Consider the following 22,705-nt stretch of genomic DNA (forward strand, 5'->3'; position numbering starts at 1 on the left):
TTTTTTTCTACGAGCACATTTTTATCTCCCTATACTACTTTATTAAAAACTACAACACAATTCATTTTCGTCGCCTCATAAAAATATTACTGTAGTTTATTTATTTTTTATTTTATTTATTTATTTATTTACACACACACATTGTAACATAACAGGAACACAAAACCCAAATCGTTACAATATTTCATTGCATTGCTATTTTTTTAAATAATAAGTATGTTAAACACTTCAGACACTGGCAGAACAACGGTCGCCTATCACCCTGTATCAGGCAGTGCCGCTCACGTCGAACCCGTTCCTACTAATCCACGTCCGAATGTCGATAAATGTCGAGCCTCCATCGCCGACGCTGATCCCTTTAGCTACGCCAATGTTTCATACAGAATTAACACTGTTTGTGTAGCGAGAGTGCCTAAGTTAATAATATTAAATGTTTTATTTGGTTTTGCCAATTGGTTGAAATGTGAGTTAAAAGTTTATGTTAGTCAGAATAAGGGTCACTTTTAGCAACCGCTAAACGTATTTAAAATTGTATTTAAATCAAATGTTTGGTGAAATTCCACCTAAGTGTATGTACCTAAATGTTATTAATGAAATATTTAGTTGAAGTAATCAAAATATTTCTTTAAATTATGTCCTGATCCATAGAGATTTATGTGTTATGTAAAGCCGTAAGTCTTTTATATACCTTATTGATTTTAATATATACTTTTAATCACTTTAGGTTTAATAATAAGCATATTATGTGGCCAACACCTTTGACATGATCATATAAAAATCATTATACGCATAATTTATGTTTTTACTCTTCCTATAAAGATGTCTATAGTTATTTAATAAAATGTATGTTAAGTGATAAAGCAATATAATCTTAGCTAATAAGTTAAACCCTGAAGCCGAGGCCACCCATGTCATATCGCTGATGTTTTTGGTGCGAAGCTCACCAGACCCACAAGTTGGCACCCGCTTATTTTACTGAAAATAATAAAGATTCTCATAGATATTTGTATATCTTTTGTTGGAATATGTATCTCAAATTTCTATTATGCGAAGTATACGAGGTATACTATATACAGTATACCGCATGTATACGAAAATCCCGTTCTGTTTACAAAAATCCTTCAGCTTAAATAAAGTATGAGGCAAAATAAAGTTCTACTTGCCCGTTGAACTCTTTTGTATCGATATATATGACTGCATTGTTGTTGAATGAACTATTTCGTAGAAACTAATGTAACTTTTTAGTTTTCTGACTGGATTTAGTAAAGTAATTTTTATCATACTGTGTCTTGTAGGATCTAGAGTTTATAATATAATCGGTTAGGTAGTAGATATGGTAAAGTCTGAAATCATCTTAACGGAATTAACTATCGCAATTTAACCGTAAATCGAGGGTCCATATGAATGCAACAAATCAAGAAACCCTTGGATTTGGAAACGGAAACGAAGAAAGTAAATGCTTGTCGACTTTTATAGTCCAAGTGCCAGTTACTGACGCATGCCAGTTACACCACGATTTACCCTACTTATATATAATAATATAGCTTCTCCGACGACCATAATATTTATAATAAAGAGAACTCTGAAGAACACATTGCAGTGTTTACAAAATTTTTGGCCGATCTTAGCAACGAAATCGCCACAAGGTTCCAAGACTTTGCAGAGATGGGCAAGCTATCTCTGTTTCTTAAGTCATCCTTTGAAGTTGATGCAGCCGCCGAATGGACAGACTGTGGCTGCCAAGTAAAAGTCCTTGCTGCCAAGTTATTTCATCTGCCAAAGGCGTCACTTCAAATGGAAATAATCGATCTGCAGAGAATATCTATAAAGGTGTCAACTGAAGAATTTTGGGTCAAACATGTCCCAGAAAAATATCAATATTGCAGAAAAACTTGCCATAAATTTTGCGACTATGTTTGGTTCAACATACAAAACATCTTTTTTAAACGATTTTTTTTAAACAAATATCGTTTGAGATTAAACTACGCTCACTTAGAAGACACTCTTCAAATTCGCTGTTCTTCACGAGAACCAAACTATAAAAACGTGGCTTAAGGCCGCCGATGCAATTTTTGACACTAATTTTAGTAAGTTATAAATAACTGTAAGTACTTAGTAATTATCAGTTATTTTTTCTGGACCTTTTAAAATTTTTCGACCAATATCCGGACTCTACCTAAAACTACTTGCCGACCCCTGCTCTATACTGACGAAAAACTAACGAACGAGAGCTGTCGTGCAATCGCCACATTTAATACAACGAGATAGAGTCGTGGCTCGTGCAGTAGGCTCCGAAACTTAGTTTTCGTCATATAGAGTGACCCCACACACTCAGACGCGGCGCTAGCGCAGGCTGGAGTAAATTTATGCTCTTTGCTCAGTGACCTTTTGAATAAGTTGTTAATCAAAGAAGTGATTATTTATGAACTAATAACATTGTAGAGGTACAACTGCATAATAAGTAAGTACATGATAACAAATTTCTAATAAAGAATCTACGTTTTTTTGTTTTACAATATCTCAATTACGTATATAAAAATAAAATAAGTAGGTTATTTCTTACACGCCTAATTACATATATAAAATAAAGCTCAATAAAACTCTACAATAACTGCCGCGAGAAAATTTTCACAGGGATTTTAAGTACTCATTACTTACGATAATAAGCAACGGAAATAATAAATGAATATATCTCATTATAAACTGATATCGCAAGACTGGGGCAGGAAAGAACTGAAATTTATACTTGCGGGAAATTAAATTCTATATCACACATAGCGTGCGTTGTCATAGTAAATTAAAACATGTGACTTGTAGTCAGTAATTGAACGACCAGACGACGTACAACCCGGTCACTATAACTTGTCCTCATACTTCAAACAACCACACTGAATTGACAGCCTTATTCACCGCGTAATAGAGATCATCCGTATTTCACTTGCATTGTTAGACTGTTGGTGTGGGACATTGGTTTTTACAAACGATGGTATCGGTCGTGCACTAATAGATATGGCGTGTAATAATATGTCACTGGCTACTAGGCTTCAGTTACCTTTTTTATTTGTCTGGGCTAGACTGTTATTATTTAATATTTTTGAAAGTACCTACGACCTACACAGCCACAGAGTAATAACTAATAATGACACAGCTACAATAAAGGTATATAAAATTCAAGTTGGCGTATTTTTATATACCTTAATTTTTTTTTAAATATGCTTTAAATCAGTGATTGATAAAACAACAAATTTTCATTAAATTATGTACATAGCTGGCTAAACCAATAGATCAATACAATATAATACGCTTAACGCAAATACTGTACATTCTTTATACTCTAGTGTCGGGCAAAGGTTGCACATTTGCAATTTCAAACAGCCATTATCTCTCACGGTTGTTAAACGCTCGATAATTGTTTGAAATGACAAGAAAAATAGGTGTCAACTCGTTCTGCCACGCTGGCGACAGTTTTATCATACTTATAAATGTTAGTACCTCAGCCTAAGGCTGTAAGGAGGAGTTGTTGTTATCATTACACCGCGATGCACCTCTGCCTACCCACAAGGGAGTAAGGTTTCTACAGAGTTTTGCTAAAAGGGTACTAAGGCCAAAGGTCACTCAGGAGGCCATGCTGAACAACTTATGTGCTCTGATTTCAAGTACTTTTCGGATCAGTATACCACTTTTGCAACAGCTCATACAGTAGTTAACATGGCTTGTACTCCTTTAAGGTATATAGCAGTGTTACTCTTTATAGCTACTTAAGAAGTCGACCGTACCAAGTACAGTTTAATTATTAATAATAATAAACTTACCAATGAAAACGTTGGACAAGTTTTAGTATAACTAGGTACTTACAGATAATTATCTAGCCGGTACACGAATTCACGAAGTACTTAAGAGGTGCACACAACATGTAGAACGAACACTAAAACCTCCAGTTCTCTCGCTGCAATGAGCGGTATAAACATTTATTATTTGCAATTTCCAGTTTTTAATACTTAATAAAGTATCATTTAAATACACTTGCAAATGATCCAGAATTACAAGCCGCTCGCGTTCATAAATTAATCATTATTAAGTATGAAAAATAACAGTGTAATGTAATATTGCATGTTGGGTTCCGCCGTTGTAGATGTCAGACGGTAACACTTAGCACGGTATTGATATGTTGCTAGTTAGTATTGCGTAATGAAAAGAGTACCATTGCATAAGATTTAGATCAACTAAATACCTATAGCCTGCTAAAAGGGGATGGTAGAGAACCGATCCCAAGTGACAGTATTTTTTAACATATATTATTATGCGAATATAAGGATATTTTTATACACCCAACAACTATTTTGTAAACGGAATAACTAACCTACCTTTTGTTACTGGCACCTTCTTCCCGCTGCTAGAATTGATTCTAGAATGCAACCCTTCAGAATCTTAATTGTGTCAGAAAGGCAGAATTATAGTTTAGAATTTAACATTAACCGTGTTACTATACATCTCCTGCTATAAACGGACACGCCCTTGACCATTCGCAAAGTGGGTATAAAAACATTAGTTGCAGAATCGGACAGCCGAGTGTAATAAGCATAGATATAGAGTTTTTACTTATGTGTTAAACACTGTTTCAATGCGTGTAGGGCGATAGCCTGGTGTCTTCCGATTTGACGCAAAAAGTGAAGGTTTTGCAATAAATAAAAAACACTGAATAAGTACATAATTAAATTGATAAATACAAAAGTTTCACTGTTCATCACAGTTGTTTTTTTTTAAATTAAATACATGTATATTTATTTTAGTTTACAAAGCTTCAACGGTAGTAGCAATACTAAGAAAGCTTGTCTTTTATAATAATACTAGCTGTTCCCGCGCGCTTCGCTTCGCCTTAAAAACTTTTCCCGTGGGAATTCCGGGATAAAAAGTAGCCTATGTTCTTTCCCAGGGTCTAGACCGTATGTATACCAAATTTCATTCAAATCCGTCCTGTAGTTTTGGCGTGAAAGAGTAACAGACAGACAGACAGACAGACAGACAGACAGACACAGTTACTTTCGCATTTATAATATTAGTTAGGATAATAATTAACTGTTGTTATAAGTGCCCTCTAGATTTTTGCGTTTTTGTATGTTATTTGTTTTACTGGAGTCCTACAAATAACTGTTTCTTCACTTGGCAAAGGCACTGAACGTCCTAAAAGCTAGTGACTTAAGTAGTTAACGTCTATGGAAGTACAGTGCAACTAATAACACAGAGTACTGACAAAACAGTGGTTTAGGAGCGGCCCCGAGCGCCCGCGGGCCGCGGAAATGTCAGCCGGCCAGCTGCGCGTCACTTCACTCTCTCCGCAGCCATACATTACCGAGACAGCTCCTTTCCATGCGGGTGCCCATTACGTGGCACAACCCTATCGCAGCGCACAACACTACCAATTAGTGACGTCACGTGTGTCGGGCGTTGGCGCTGCGAATTGGTAGGTTGCGTTGTGCGAGCGCCGCGGGCTGAATTCAATGGGAATGGTGTTAAAATTGAAAATAATTGTTTGGTGGATTAATAATGGCATAGATAATTCGTACACAATGTTGTTTCCATTACGAAGCTAAAGCGTGTCCTTTTAATCAAAAATAAATAACAAAATGACGTAGCTATGAATAAAACATGTAAAATGGTTGTCAATACATCCAATATTGTAGGTTAAAATGCAGAATATAATTAATTGCCTTTAAAAATGACAACGCAGCGATGATTAACGGCGAGCCCGCATTCTCTCCCTTTAAAGGTGTTTTAGTAATTACATCCGCGTCTTTATGCAAATCGCGTGTTGCCAGCAATTTTATTGTTTATAATTTTAGGTTTGCGAGTGGTGTAAATTATTTTGTGTTATTTTTATAAAGTACTTACGCAGATATAGATTGCGCACTTACTTAGGTAATTCATGTTCAACATTTTAAACTGTCTAAGTACTTATTTCACGTAAATTTTAAACCCATTTTAAGGTAGAATTGGGATGAAATGGTCTGAAAAATTTAAAATCTCTGAGTAGGTAGATTATCATCCCAAGGAGCATGTTTTTGGTAAGTAGGTAATATTAAATTATCCATTGATATACCTATTTGATTTACCTATTATTTATTCCATTGTTACCTTTTGTGAAAATTTGTGAATAACTGTAACTTATACCGAACGCACATGACATTTATTGTAGGTACTGGAAATTTATTTGATGTTAGAAATACACTGTTTTATTGTTCCCTTGAATAATATAGACTATATTATGTTAAATGTCCGAACATTAAATTTATTAGCATCTTTATTAAAACAAATGGGCTTCACACTATTCCACAAACATACTATTCTTGTAATAACAACTCACTCACAAACGTATAAAATGAACATTAAATCTTAATCAGTTAATAAAAATCTATATAAGTGACCGACTGACTCAAACCTGAAGAAAAAACAATACAAAAACATTATAAATGAACGTTACACGTTATAACGAAACTGATTACGTTATTTGATTACCGCTAATAACGTTGCAATCTAATTAACTCGTACGTGGCCAGATATCATTGGCCTTTGTTTTATATTATTATGCGTTACCATGGAATGTAGAGTTTTCGTAAGTACGTAAGAATTTCAAGTGTTATGTTAGATATAAGGTAACGGGTCCATATATCGCGGTATTCAAAATGGCGTCCTTATTTCGAGTTATATTTATTTTCATGATTATTACTCATTTTAATAGGTTTGGATACTCTAAAATTACATTTAATCGTTCATTATCTTTAACTGAAACTACTTGATGTAGTAAATATGTTTAAAATTGCCTAAAATTACTAAAAACTCATGTAATGTGCCGTGAGGGCGACGCCGCCATGTTTTTCATACAAACGCGACCCGGCTTACGTAAGGCCAGCCATATTTAATAATTGTGTTTTTTAATATTTATACGACGTTCAACTTTGTAAATAGTTTATATTTAGTTTATTATATTCTTATACTTACATTAAATTTAAATTTTAACTCTTTTTAAACTAATTTAACCCCTTTAAACTCAAAAACAAAATACCTCGGTATAAGGGCCTGATTTTTATACGTTGTTCCTAACTCCGAGTTACCCTCGGTATAAGGAAAAATACTATGTCATGATTTTTAGCTTATAACTTTACAAATAATAACATTTGAAGTATATGCTTGATTACATAATAATAATGATGAACGTGACAAGCTTATAACCTAATTCGGCGGTACAAAATATCCTCTAGGAATCTTAATATGACACGATAATTGTTGACCCAAAAATCATGGTTACATAGAAAACCTTAACTTAGTATGTATATTTGAAATGATAAAAAACAGTGTTATTTCATCGCTATTAACGTAAGTGATACATAATTTTAACAATATTTTATGTATGATTTGAGTAACAAATCTATGTTGTTTCTAAATCGATAATTTGATAACTCGGAATATGGATTATTAAAATACTTGCTGAACCCCTAATATGGAGTATGACATTTTACATAGGTAGGTACCTCGGAAATCGGAATATGACTACATCACACCTTCGCAGTGTCATCCGATGCCGTCATCAAACCATAAAATCAAGATGAATTAGCGACTTTCTTCCTAAATATAAAAGGGGTGTGGATAGATATGCCTGACTTTACGAAACTACTACTAGATACTACCTACTTATTACTCTTTATAAAAGAAGAAAGAAAGAAATTTGTAGACGTAAAACTTTATTTGGGTGAATAAAATAACACACACGACCGTGGAGTTTTTATAACACTTATATACACAATTGCCTAATTTCATTTCTGTATTTTATTTCCATTATCCTTCTACTTCGAGGTCTGATGGCCGTTGTAATATTGTTATCCCAGAATTCCCAGATAAATGAATGTCATGTATACTGCATTTCATGTTTGGTTTAGGGGTCTGGTTGATTTTTTCATTTTCTTGTTGTTGTCACTGAAAAATAAAGTAAGTAGGTAAATTGTATGGATAGTTGACAGAATTAAGCTTATCCTTATAAGTTGGTACCCATTTTCACAAAACTTAGTGAGTTTAGAAACGAAAACGCTAGAACAAAAACCTAGGTTAGTAACTAAACTGATGCCAAATTACTGATAAAAACATAAAAATATTTCCATTTTACGTAGGTAATTTCCTAAAATAATTCGCACACAAGCTTACCTTATCGATTTTCCAATTGCATATTGCAAATACAAACATAATAATTTAATAAAAGATGTTTGTTTTCTAATGTAAAGACTTAACAAAAATACTTTCAAAGAATAGCGGCAAACTTTTCGGCGGAAAATTGAACATGGCGCCGGCGCGCCTCCAGTCCAGCGCGCATGCGCCATAGAGATGTACCTAGTGCAATGTTCCTTGCTTCCGACCTATGCTTGAATGAAAAAATAATCGATGCTGGATCGATTCCTGGGTACTTTTATTATAATCATATTCGTTTATGGTAAATACATTAGGTACTCATCGGAAATTAGTACTGATAAGGTATTTGGCTTTTGTAAGTATTCGATACTTTTCCTCATCCCTTACACATCTACTTTTATTACGTATCATCAACTTTTAAACATTTAAGTAAGAACATAAAATATCGTGGAAAAATTTTAGACCTTACTTAGATAAAAACTATAGTAAAAAATGTTTAAATCATTCGAGTTCAATAATCGATTATATTCGATTACTGTCACTATTTCATCAATTTACCCCATCTCTACTCTATTTTTTTTTTAATCGCTTGGAAAAGTCCATAGAACATCATAGAAGCATTATGAATATTTTTTCTAGCCAATGTTACCAGTTGCAATAATGAATTATGAAAATGTTACATAAATAATAGAAATTATCACGAAAACCAATATAAATGGAGAGTATTTAATTCTTTTCATTATTTTCAACTACTATTTAGAATAATTAAATTTATTTGGAGTACTTTAGGGTTAAAAAAGTATATCGATATTTTAGATTGTAATTTCCTTATGTTCATGGCCACACTCATGGAGCCACTGACAGGACTAACTCGGAATATGGAACAGGCTACCTCGGTATATGGAAAAAACCATAATCCTACCTCGGTATAAGGGCAAATCGACATGTGTAATAAATTATATTTTTTTGAGTATAATTAATGTGTTATCAATGAATCTGTGTTAAGAAATATAAAATTTAACGTATATTCTTACAGAAGACAATATTTCACATCAATATTGATGGTTACAAATGCTTATTTTTCTTACTTACTTTCAAATGTTGTTATTTACCTCGGAATATGGACCCGTTACCTTAGTAGCTGTGATATGGTTTCAGTCAGCTTCCACAACCGAATAACGCTCCATTGGAGTCTAGTTGGAGTATTTTAAACTGTTCGATCAGTGATAATGATAATTAACGTGAATGTTTATGGCGCGGTACTTTTGCTTCCATCCAGTCGGTGACGTTTCCGCTAGGTGACGAGTGTGAAGACAGTTTCGCGCCATATAGTTTCGCGTTTTCGCGCATCTACTCGAACGTAAACTCGCACTCAAGTCGCATCGAGTTCTGTGCGAGAGCGCGCGGTGCCGCGGCCGACGCGAGATAGCCGCCATGTTATTACGATGTAATTTACGATGAAAATTATGGCGATTTGTTAATTTTATATTTTGTCGGTCATAACTAGTCATAAGGCTGACGACGGCTACGTCATTAACTCAGCTAATTGTTTTTTTTTATCGAACAACACTTTTTGGTCTTTTTGCTAGAATAGGTCTCTTGTCCTGGCTTTTTTCTGTTTCCATCGTTTTTCCGAACTATTAATTTCAACCCAAGTTACAGGTTTTTCCCAAGTCTACACTCTAGATAACTTCTTGGTTGGGTTAATTCTCTTAGCCGTTTGTCTAGTTTTTACATGGCTAGTCGCTCGGTGCTAATTATATTTGAATGAAAAAAATAGTACCTATTACACTAATTAAAAATTTAAAAGTCGTCGCCTACATATCCTATACCTGCAGGTCAATAAATCTAATGGACGTGCAGATCAAAATAGGTCAAGGTGGTCACGCTACCAACCTTTTTGCTGTCATACTCCCTTATTACCTATAATTTTCTTGTAAAAATTACAAGAATAAATAGACACATAACAATTAGCAAAAACCCCTACAATGTAGAAGGGAGCTGAATGTCAGACGAGCGCAGGTTAAGAGCGTAGAGCTCTAATTGTTTAATTATTGTTTGTTTGCCCTACAGTTGTTAGTTTGAAAATGTGAAGAAATACTTACTTAAATAATAACTTACGTTGATTTAATTCAGGAATAACTAAGTATTAACAAAGTTTGATTGGTATTAAGTACTTATATTGATTGAAATAATGCAGTATCAAAATAAGCATTCATTTCTAATCTTGCTAAAGTTCCTTATTAGGTATTATTCACTAAACAATGACAGATTACAGTGTGGAATAAACTCCAAATATTAAGATTGAACTTTGCCCAGAATCGCTATCATTGACGTCGTAATTAATTCAATTATAACAATTAATTTGCAATTTTGACTTTTGCTATCTTAAACCGAAGTGATTCAATAATTAGCTTATCAGTATTATCTGATATTTAACAAGTCTTCCACATAATACATATGATTTTATACAATGATATCTAACTACGTTGATAGTTGTTTTATTATTGATAGATCCTATATCTATCTATCTTCATATATTATAACGTATATATTATTTACGAAACATTCATTATTCCTTCTTGAATAGCCGTGCGTGTTACTTTGTATAAAATTATTCATCAAGTGACAAATATTGCTTTTAATAGTGTGAGTAGATATTTAGTTATTATAGTAGATGATATACGAGTAGGTACCTACCTAAAGGATTATTATCATCGTTTTAAAAAATCTATTCAATTTCTATTAAGCCGATTGTAATAAAATTAAACAAAATCGTTGTATAGTACTTTATGGTAAGAAAAAATTTAATTGTAGTTAAATGTTTCCTACCTAGTACATTTTTTTTATTCTTAATCGGTTCATTTTCTACAGGTATTAAAATAACTATGTATAACAAAACGTAAGAAAGTGACTCAGGTAAGACTCGGCGTTCTCAACTTTTTAGTACCATTTCAAAATACAAACGATAAAAAAATATTGCTTGTCCATACTGACTTTGTTGGTCACGTGACTTTTACCTATCTAGTTTTTTTTACTAAGTTCCAAAAGTTTTAGATCATTTGTTGTCATCAGCTCAGTTATTATTATTATTGCAACAACTATAGGCAAATAAAGATATTTGAAAATGTAGAATATATTTCTGCAGGCCAGCATTGCGATTCTGTAAAATCAGACTTCACTTCTCATCATTCTCCCTTCACCTTTCAGTTCACGTTCGAACAGTAATGACATTATATGTATGTTGTTCTACTCACTTCCAATTAACCTTGTAAGGATGTCGCTAGTGTGCATTTGATGTGTCTACGGAAATGACAGAATGCCAATTTGAAAACTCACTCCGGATTCAGAATCGAGTTTTGACAATTAGCTTTATAGAATCGCAATGCAGTGCATTAAGTTCAGTCTATAGTATAGTTCACTTGTTTATTATTTATTGTAATCATGATGTATATTTGCACTGCACCTACGAATTAGCTAAGGTCTCCTATTTTCGCTGTAGGTCGCGTCCAGCGTCGCGCCGTAGGCCGCGTCACGATGCTCACTATAGAAATGTACTGATGCGGTCTCCCTCACACGCCGACGTTGGCGCGTAGACGTATTGAGAATCGTGACGCGGCCTACGGCGTGACGCTGGACGCGATCTACGGCGCGTAATAGGAGACCCGGGCCTTACACATGTTGTATCGCTGCATGTGGCTTCACACTCAGATATTGTTTAATGTCTTTCTCAAGAATAACACTTAATAGCGCAGTAATTGGAGTCATAATCCCCTAATGGGCCGTAATTAGTCTAATACAATTACTGTACACGGCCGATTACAAGAAACTAAGGTCGGAATTACTTCAATGATAGTCGTAATAATTAATTATAATTAATTTAATCATTGTTTATAACTAACCTGTGTCAGCGATTGTAGAGCCAATTACATTTTCATTTGCGTCGAATTTTCTTTATGTTGTTGTACAAGTACTTAATTCTATTTTATTTATACAGGGTGAATTAGTATCAGATTATTTCCATCTGCAGGTTAATTTCCAAGTTTAGGAGCCTGTAATGTAATATAATGAGCCTCAAGTTAGTAAACTTTGTTATGTAGGTAAAGCTGATTCCACACTAGCCCGCTGGACCGCTACATACCAGGAAGCCAACATTCTAGCATGATTTTAACCCATTAATATCCAGATTAACCATTAAAACTTTGTTCGTTAACATAATTAGTCTAATAAGCATTATATATAATAGTAAAAAAATCATTTAATTGCACACCCAGATAATAAATACGAATATTGCAATTTCACGAATTTTAATTACAATTATCATTCGCTAATTAATAAAATTGCCGGCCTATTAAAGTGCGTTTATTTCATTAAGCCAGTCTTTAGATGAACAAGGCAGGACGGTATTTAATTATATTTTCTGTTATTATTATTAAGTAAGTATTTGTAGTAATTACCGTTTACTAATTGCGTTAAGCATCGCAAGGCTGCTTGTTATAAAGTATTTTAGCTATCCGTACGAGTATTATAATAAAACAAGTGAAAAGCGATGTCCTTAGTTTCCCAAGTGGTGGGTTTTTAACACCAAAACTCAGATTTTTTGTTTAGTTCCTATACTTATTGAGTACATTAAGGGAGCTATAATTAATTACGTATAAACACTTAAGTCGATCATCGTCGTTGCAAGTATTATAGTAAAGCTGAGTGCAGACATTGCGGTACCTAATGCAGAATCGAGTCATTATTATAATCACATGTAATATGAGTACCACTATAGTCGATGTACGATTCAGTTAATCGATTATGAGTAGTTTGAATATATCCTGCCTATATTAATAAGAATGTTTATATTTAGGGTTTCATGGCATGGGGCTTTATTTTTTTATACATTTAGGTAGGTAGAAAGATTTCTTTGCCATAACCTGTAAAAATACACATAATCAACAAAAACCAGATTCTCTAAGAAAACTCAAATACTCGGAAATGCATTTCAAGCAAATTTCATTATCTACCAACGGGAACGTTTTGAATTCTTATGAAGTAACTAAGCTCTCTATATTAATATGTTTACTCTAGTAATTGCATTGCCCAATGGCATGCGATGCTAATTAATGAAGAAAACACGTTCAACGCACACTTAAACTGCACTAACTCATGTACACGTTTATGTTTATTGCAATTGTTTTCTACTGAATGTTTTTTTTTACTGAATATTGTTATTATAATAAGTACTATATTTGATTATATACCTACGGACAAACATTATTGACTGGTGATATGGACCTATCATTTTGTCATAATCTCCACGCTTCACAGGCAAGATAGATTGCAGATATTACAAAATACAAACATTTCATCACAAAACCTGAGAACAAAAATATGTATGTATAATCACGGCTGGGATTTGTCTCTAGAGTCAGATCAGAGTCATTCAATTCAATTACCGCAATGTGTGTTCTCATCTTTACAAGAACGCACGTCACGTCACGCGTTTCCACTGAACCAATTAAAGCGACCAACAAATTGATCAAACCAATTATAACCAATTAACGTGGCTTAATGCCGGCCTGAGCCGTAAACGACCATTTGTATTCGAAACCCGCCGTATACTATTACATAAATAGCTGTTTAACCGTCATTGTGATGATAGAATAGACGTGTTGATTGACCTAAGTAAGTTAATTTTTCCGTTTGTTCGCTCCCATGTGATCTGCATCTGGCTCACTGCATTTTTTTTCTTTTCCGAAAGTACCAATATCAGCCAATAATCGTTCAGTGCTGGACATAGGGCTCCCTTATAATGTTATTATGTGTTTTTTTTCTTACAGCGGATTACCGCACGTGGCAAATACCAACTTCTACAAATGTTTTGTTAGCTAACACTGATAATGATTTATTAAAACAGTTAATCTGCGCACGTGAATAATTCATCGTTTATTTTATAGGCTTATTATCAGAAAATCATAATAGCAAATTTGATAAATTTTAATACATGTTTGCTAAATTTTTACCTACTTATTACTGTTAGGCTTAGGCCTACTAAAGTTAAGAATCAATATCTAATCTTAATTAAATTAATCAAATGTTGATAATTATTTTTATAATTACAATCAAACAATTAGCGTATCCTCTTTAATTAAAATCTGATTGATCTAATTGATTACACTGGGGGAATTACCGTAGCTAACAATAATTAGGTAGGTACCTACTAGAAGAATTTTCGCATAAAAATATTCGCGTAATTCTATCTATTGACGAATTTAATCTATACTGACGAAAACCAAACAAACGAGAGCTGCCGTGCAATCGTGCATTCATCACGTTTAAACGAGATAAAGTCCTGGCTCGCGCAGCAGTAAGCGCTCCGAAACTTAGATTTTCGTCACATACATAGAGTGACCCGCTAGGCTGCGGGCCGGACGTATGTAAGAGACCGCTACTTAGAACTCTTACAAATCCCTATTTAACCCTTCTTAGCAGCAGTTGTAAAGCCTAGTCAGAGGCCTATGGGCAGCTTGAAAACATCTGACAGTCGAGTTGCCCACTTACCCGACAACTCCCTCAGCACAAGCTTGTTTGTGTTGGGGTCCACCAACCCGCACTAAGCCCGCGTGGTGGACTAGGCCTCCTTCCTTTATTGGAAAGAGACCCGTGCTCCAGCGGTGGGGACGGGTATAAGTCGTGATGATGCAATTTTAACATATACACTTTCACATTGTGTTGTGATAATGATTATGATGAACCGTTGTTGTTGTCCTCAGAGTTCTACCCTACCGAGGCGGGGTACCGGGCGGGCATGGGGCTGGCGGAGGCGGGCCGGGAGTCCCCGCGCACCACGCCCGAGCGGCTCGCTGACCAGTCGCCCGGGTCGGGGCCACCACCAGGTAACTGCTGAGTGATGCTGCTTTAAGAGCTTGTACATTAGCGCTTCAAAACGTGTACACACACGCGCTAAGGTTAACTGTACAGGTAGAAAATTCAAGAATTTTGCTGAGCCTAACAAGAAAAGTAGGGAATCAATCGTTCATTTGTTTTTCAAGAGCTTTTCCTTTTTCACCCCTATTCAGAATAAGCCACAATAGTCACCACTAACCCCTTTCTGACTTTTGTTTAAAAACTTTAAAAGTATAGCTAAACTTTAATCGGACAAAGGTCTTCAGAATTATGTCCTCAGCCCAGAAGGAGGAGGCAGAAGGGGTGTCCCTTTTAGGCTTACTGTACTACAATTTAAAGTAGCGTAAGAAATATTGTTTGTCACTGGGACTGACTTTTACTATAGAGAGTGGATTTTTTACAAATGTCTAAAAGTGGTAGGTCAAAAGTATTCAGAATTATCATCTCCATCAGACACCTTTTTTCAAAGCTTTCCGAAATAAACTTTTATTATTATTATTAGGCTTAATGCACTACTTACCCTCATCATATTATGCCCTCCCCCCAGGCTCGGTGGACAGCGACGAGGCGGACGAGTTCGCGCCGAAGCGCAAGCAGCGGCGCTACCGGACCACCTTCACCAGCTTCCAGCTCGAGGAGCTGGAGAAGGCCTTCTCCAGGACGCACTACCCCGATGTGTTCACCAGGTAAACATTGTGGGCCTTACCACAAAAACTTAAGACAGTATTTATCAGGTGTTTTATCGCTATCAAACGCCTACAAAATCTGTCAAATTTCGTTTTAAACACTTGTTAAACAGTGTTTAAAGTTTTTTGTGGTAGTACAGTATATTTCTAGGAATATTTAGGATAAGACTATCTATGGATTCACGAGTCTTCCCGAGTAACGAATCTTTAGAAAATGTGATAATTACTGTGCCTGACAAACAGAATTCTAATCTTAAATACCAAGGCATTATTTTGACATTGACACTAATTAACCTTATACAGGTAAATAGAGGTAGACCAAGGTACACTCGGTAGCAACGAAAAAGTTCCACTTACAAAATGCCAACATCATATGATTTTAAAACAATTGGTTTAAAATTTGAATTGAACACAACATTAACGTTTTTTTTTGGTAAGATTCTGATACGCTGTTAAATGTTCTTCAATATTGCAGACAGCTTCAGCTAGCCTTTTCCGTATAGGAGTCATTTGGTGCTTTTATCACTGAAACTTTTTCATTGCTCGTGACTCTGGTGAGTGTATATAGTAATTTACCACTTTTTCCTACCCCGTAAGATAGTATTTGCCACCACATAATTTTTATATTGGGAAAATTAAAATCAACTGATCCTATTTTTTTCAGGGAGGAGCTTGCAATGAAAATTGGGCTAACGGAAGCAAGAATACAGGTTCGTACTTAAAACCTATAATTTTGATTATTCTATATTTGAGCTTACACAACTAGTAAGCTTAACTAATGATTAGATATTTATACTTACATAATTTTTGATCATAAGTTCAAAAGTATTCGTATTCTCAGCAATTTTGTTGCCTATAAATACCAATACCAACCAACAAAATAAGTTTTCTCTGAATAATTTGTCATTTAATTCGTATCCTGAGGTCTTCAATCAGCAAACACCGCATGGAGTTATAAGAATGGGACAGCTTAAATATTTAATAACTAGCTAAAGGTTATACCTACCTTACAGAAAAAATATATTTAAATTGATACGGCTTTTGAAGGTAACGATTAGGCATAATGCATACGTAGGTATACACGCCATCTTAACCTAATCATGCACCATTTTGCAACATAGTGTATACTACGAGTACAACCAGAAATATAAGAATGCCAATCGTAATGAACTAATGAAACAAATCAATAAGGTTCCCAGATGCATTATTGTGCCTCCCATAAACGAATAGATTCATAAATACCTTTAGAGATATCATGTATCAATCAGCAAAAAATACCACTTAAACAATAAAAATTCTTAACCAACTTTCAATAATAATTGCTGTAACCCATAAAAAATTGTAACAGAATAGCATAGGAACTAGCAAACAGGCATGCCTTCTCCGAAACTAGTAGAATCCCATTCATAGCTTCGAGGTAGTTTTTTAATGACATAGAATCGGAACTGTACTCGCTTATTAGTACTCGCAACATTTTATTTACAGAGCAATCGATGCGATTGTTCGAATACACATTAATCGAACGCGACGATAAAGTAATTGAGCGATACAATGGATCGATTCTCCGAATCGAAGCGGAATGCTTTGCGTCTTAAAATTAGCTCTAGTGATGTTCAATGTTTTTTATTAAATACGATAAGTATTAAAATTTTATGATTCTTAATTGTTTTATTACTAAACTGTAGGTCTTTCTTTCTTTTTAAATAATATTAAAGGTAATCATGACCAAAAGCTTATTTTGTATATAAGTATCCTTATAAGATAACTGTATGAATGGCTTTTTAATGGGCCTAAGAAATTTAATTATCATCATCTGCCAAAAAACGTCCAAACATAGGTTGCCTCAGAATGATAGCAGCCTCGCGCTTTTGGTATCTATTTACCAGGGTTCTACCTTTTTTGGCATAAGATTTTTTTGCCTAATCTCGTATTGCATAGTAACGTTTGGTCAAAGTCTCGTTACGCCGAAAACCGTATGGCATAAATCTCGTTTAGCAAAAAGTTATTTCGCATAACATTGTTTAGCCTAATAATGGTATGGCCAAATCTTGAATAGCCTAATAATGCTATGGCATAGGTTTATACAAAGTAATAATATTCGTTTGGCTTTAACTTTGACGGAGCGTCTCCCTACATAGCGCAAACTGGTGCCTTGTATTGTTTCCGCTGTTTGGAAAACGCTCCGCTCCGCTTCGCTGCGCTCCGCTTTGGTTTTGATGAACATGTGCACCTAACACGCTCCTCCTCGCTTTGCTCGTCGTCGCACCTATTTTTAGGTTTCGATCTCATGGGGTTTTTAATAATTATATTGGTCGTTAACTTTCGATTTTTTGATCATACAATATCGTGCTTTTCGGGATGTAGGAGAAAAAACCACAATTTGTACATTTACTACATACTTAATATATTATTTATTAAGATAACATTAGGAGAAACAAGATTATACATAGGTATAGACGAACATAAATTTGAGAAAACGAAACTTAGGTGTTTAAAGATTGTGCCTAAAGAGTTTTAGACGAAACGAGCCTTATGCCACATAAGTCTTGGCAAAGTGATGGTTCGGCCAAAAAAGTTTAGACCATACGAGTTATGCGAAATGAGTTTTGGTCAATAAAGATTATGCCAGATGAGCGGAACCCATTTACCAGTAACCTTCACGCCACTATGTTCTTATTGAACCACTGTAAGGTACCTACCAGTCCAATATATTTTCTAGATTTATCACTTTAGAAGACATAAATAATCCTAAGTTTATCACAGCGCAATTCAGGCATATTGATTAAAAACGTTTATTTTATAATTTGTTGCTGGTTCTTAAACTTTTTTTAAATTATGACATACATACCTTGATACATAAAATAATGTGGTACATCCCTAGCAAGCGAAACTTGCTCAAGAGTCGTCGAACAACTCGGCCACAATTCCTCACATAGCAGACTTAAACACAAAAACTATTTGATCCAGATACTTTAAACAGTGAACCTTTTGGTAGACGGTATGAAAGTTATCTTCGATATTCCGTCTGTATGTCTCCAATCGTCCATTGTTGAAATCGCTTCGTAATCAATCGCTAATTAATTTGTATTTGGAAATTAATTAAAATCGAGGTTGTAGATTTTATTAATAGTTTAATTAAGTATTACGTGATTATTATATGGGTAACATTGACCTAAAAGTAAAATTATTATATTAATTTTCATATTCGAATTTAGTTATTCAATATTTTTTTGTGTCTATAACCATCAAATCATATTGTAGAGGTATTATACAATACTCCTTGCCAAGACTCAAGTCAGACATATTATTCAGACAGAATAAGGTAGAACTATATAGAAACTATTAGCCTTCCGATGCTACAAAGTCACAGATTAAGTCATAAATGTACACATCTAACTTATAATGCCCCTTTTTTTGGCGGAGGGTCGGGTTAATTAGGTGAAGCTCTGTTGAGTTATTAAAGTCGCCACCTGAAAGCTGACTTTTTGCTCGTCGACCTCTTTTCGCATTCCCGTCTGATGTCCGGCCGTTTTCCTTCAATTATAACATTGTTCCAAGCTCCGTATGAAGTCATATTTACAATTCCAAATTTAAACTACGCTGGACACTAGCAAACAAATTTTAACTTTATTACGAACCCTCAAAGTCAAGTTTTCAACAGTGTAACCTTTAACGGTAAAGCATCCGCTAACAATTTCATTTGGTTATTGCCGTATTTAGCGAAACATGTTAAATTTTTTACAAGCTCCATTTATCATAAGTAAATTAATTTAAATTGCCATAAAAATAAACACCTTACATAATGAGATCTTGAGTTTTGTGCTGATGTGCATGTTTCCTTGTAAACTCATAAATATGCGATAAGTTTTGAGATGATATTTTTTTTATGTTAAAACACGAAAGGCAATGCTGTGCAACAGACAAGTTAATGTTTTACATATTGTATTGCTTACTATTGTGATATTTGTATGTCATTGGCAATATAAATAAATAAACCTTCTTAGAAGAGTGGCAAACATTATGGACTTCAACCACACTTTAACAGCAAGGGGAGTTCTCCAGTAGAGACCGCGAACATACAGGCGTAGCGTGGATTCTTTAGATTCTTAGGAGAGACATATGTCCAGTAGACACCGTTATTATGTCCCTTCTTCTTTGTTTGAGCAGAAATACGGTAGCACACAACATACATGAAAAATAATTGACAAAGAGAGATATACTCGTACTTGAGCCTATTTAAGTATTTGAGAATTAACACGAAAGGCGTGGCTAGAAACTCATCAAGACAAAGACTTAATGATTTTTCAGCTACTGTGTTATTAACAACCCTTCATCCGATGAAGGTTTAAATGTTAACTCATTTATATTAAGAGTTAGGATAGGTTTAAGTTATGATTCAGTTACGTTGATTAATGGTTGGCAGATGGTATGGTATGCAGTAGTCGGTATTTGTATGGTATCAATCAATTCATCTCTCTACTAGCCGTTATTCAACAGAAGAGAGGTGTCATAAGGTTAATGTGTGAACGTACGTGTTCTTAGCCACGATACTGGAAAACTGATAAACCGATTTAAATGCATTTTTCGTTTGCTTACATAAATTTACAAGGGATGCATCGGAACCAGTCTTCAGAGTTTCTACAGTCATACGCTACGATTTATCACCACTATCAGAACGAATCTATACAGGGTGTTGCAAAAAGAGTACCTATACTAAGGGCTTAGATATAACATGCTGCACACGTAGGTTTCGGCATAGTATACCTTTTTGCGACACGCTGTATAATTTTATAAACTACTTCTCTACAGCCCATTTTTCTTTCTTCCAGGTGTGGTTCCAGAACCGTCGCGCGAAGTGGCGCAAGCAGGAGAAGGTGGGTCCGACGGGGCACCCGTACAACCCGTACCTCGGGGGGACGCCGCCGGCCGCCGTGGCCTCCATGCCCAACCCCTTCACGCAGCTCGGCTTCGGCTTCCGCAAGCCTTTCGATGCTAACGCCTTGGCGTCTTTTAGGTGAGTTTTGGTGATTGGCTGGTTTCTTTATCACATCCTGTCCCCACTGTTGGGGCACGGGTCTCCTAAAGGAAGGGTTTCATGCCTAAGCCAGATTTATTGAGATGGAATGTGCTGTGGATTACAATCATACCTTTAGTGAGTGTGCTCCTTACGGGATCTATGTTTAGCAGTGAATAATATTCACTTTGTCATGTATCATCAGCATGATACAAAATAAATATGATGTCTCTGGATTCTGCATAGATCATCAGCTAACAATCCACTGCTGCTAGGTCCAGCTGAGCTGTCTCCTAAGGAGGGCCACAGCCCTTTGTTGGTGCCTTGCACATTGTACCATAGGGAGAAGGTAATTTGTCCTGCAGACTCGAGGGCATCTGACACTAGGTTCTCACTAGAACTTGTCCACCTAAACCCTTCACTTTGTCCTCAGATACGGCGGCATGCCGGTGCTGGGCGCGCAGTACCTGGGCGCGCCGCTCCCGCGGCCGCCGCACTTCGGGGCACCGCTCTACTCCTCCCCGCCGCCCTTCCACTCGCTGCTGGCGGGCCTGGCCCCCCCGCGCCGCTCCCCCGACCCGCCCCCCGTCTCGCCCCCGATCTCGCCCGGCAGCGAGTCCCCGCCAGCCCCCGCGCAGCCCACAGGACAAGAAGTGGAGCGAAGGAGCTCCAGTATCGCCGCCCTAAGAATGGCTGCGAGGGAACATGAGCTGAGACTCGAGATGCTCCGGCAGAGGCACCATACGGACCTCATTAGCTGAACTCTGGTGCGTGAAAGAGATAGATGCTATATTAGTGCGGAAAGGTGAAGCTGATGTTACAAAGTGTAGAATAGTTTCGGTTTACAACTGTTGGCGAAATGTGTATGTTCCTTTATGTATGTCCGTAAATGCCGCTGTGTAAGTTATTCAAAATGTATTATAGTAAGAGTTAATGTAAAAGTAATGCAATCCGTCCAGTTATAGAAGTAATTGTTATTTATTATAGCATTAATTAAGAGGTCTAATTAAAGTGTCCTTATTTATAAGATTTATAATGTCGGTGATAAAAAATATTATTTTTATTCCAATTAGAGATATTACTGCAATTCTATTATAATGTTTGACAATAAATGACCATATATACCGAGACCTAGAGGTATACACTAGCTAGCTGTTGCATTGTTCAAATATATTATACATAATATCATTAGAAACATTTAATTTTTAAATAGATTTTTTAAACAGATGATGCACCAAAGAACATTTAAAATACTGAACATTCGAAAAATTACACCCGTAGTAGAAATATCCATCGAAAACAATGTACTTAATTCTTAGTTTGAACAGTTTAATAGATCAAAGGATAAATAAATATTTATTACATATTTAGTTTTTTTGTTTTATTTTATATATTTTTTCATTCATAATGACATTATTAGGTTTCCTACAGGATCAGGAGAAAACCAAGTAAAAAGTAGCTGAAAGTGGTACAAAAAACATTACTCTAGAATGTAGTTACTTCATGAAGTAGTACCTCATACAAGTAAGTAGTACTTGCCAGGGATGAAAAAGTTTCACCTGCCTTTGCCGTTACATATGTTACTGAAACTTTTTCATTGCTCCTGAGTATATTTGAAAAGGACGCGTTAGATTAAGAGCCCTGTCTCACTAGGATACTATGGTGACATCGGCGTCCAACTGAGGGTGGCTCTACAGGCATACCTAGCACGCAACATGGGGTTTACGGGGTTTAAAATACGTAAGTAGTCATTCACTTCAGAAAATGTTCTGTCTAGGGTAACCACTTTTGTAATTAATGTTTTGATAGGTAAGTCTTCCTATTGCATTAAAATATTCTAATATTCTTCAAACAATTTTACATCGAGGTCGTTTTGTACTAAAATAGCAATAACTTTTTTGTTCATTGAAACAATAGCAACGTTTCATACCATTTT

The 22,705-nt window shown here is 35.4% G+C and overlaps 1 protein-coding gene across 1 annotated transcript; it reads left to right on the plus strand.

Moving 5' to 3' along the window:
- Positions 1-10,672: 10,672 nt before the first annotated feature.
- LOC105397917 (homeobox protein aristaless) lies at positions 10,673-22,139 on the plus strand. Its single transcript, XM_048629429.1, has 6 exons — positions 10,673-10,824; positions 14,937-15,059; positions 15,617-15,755; positions 16,420-16,465; positions 20,585-20,769; positions 21,203-22,139. Exons 2-6 carry the CDS (start codon positions 14,972-14,974, stop codon positions 21,528-21,530), a joined length of 786 nt encoding a protein of 261 aa, XP_048485386.1. The 5' UTR covers positions 10,673-10,824; positions 14,937-14,971; the 3' UTR covers positions 21,531-22,139.
- The last annotated feature ends 566 nt before the right edge of the window (positions 22,140-22,705 follow it).

The sequence above is a fragment of the Plutella xylostella genome, chromosome 4, assembly GCF_932276165.1.
Source record: "Plutella xylostella chromosome 4, ilPluXylo3.1, whole genome shotgun sequence".
Taxonomy (NCBI): Eukaryota; Metazoa; Arthropoda; class Insecta; order Lepidoptera; family Plutellidae; genus Plutella; species Plutella xylostella.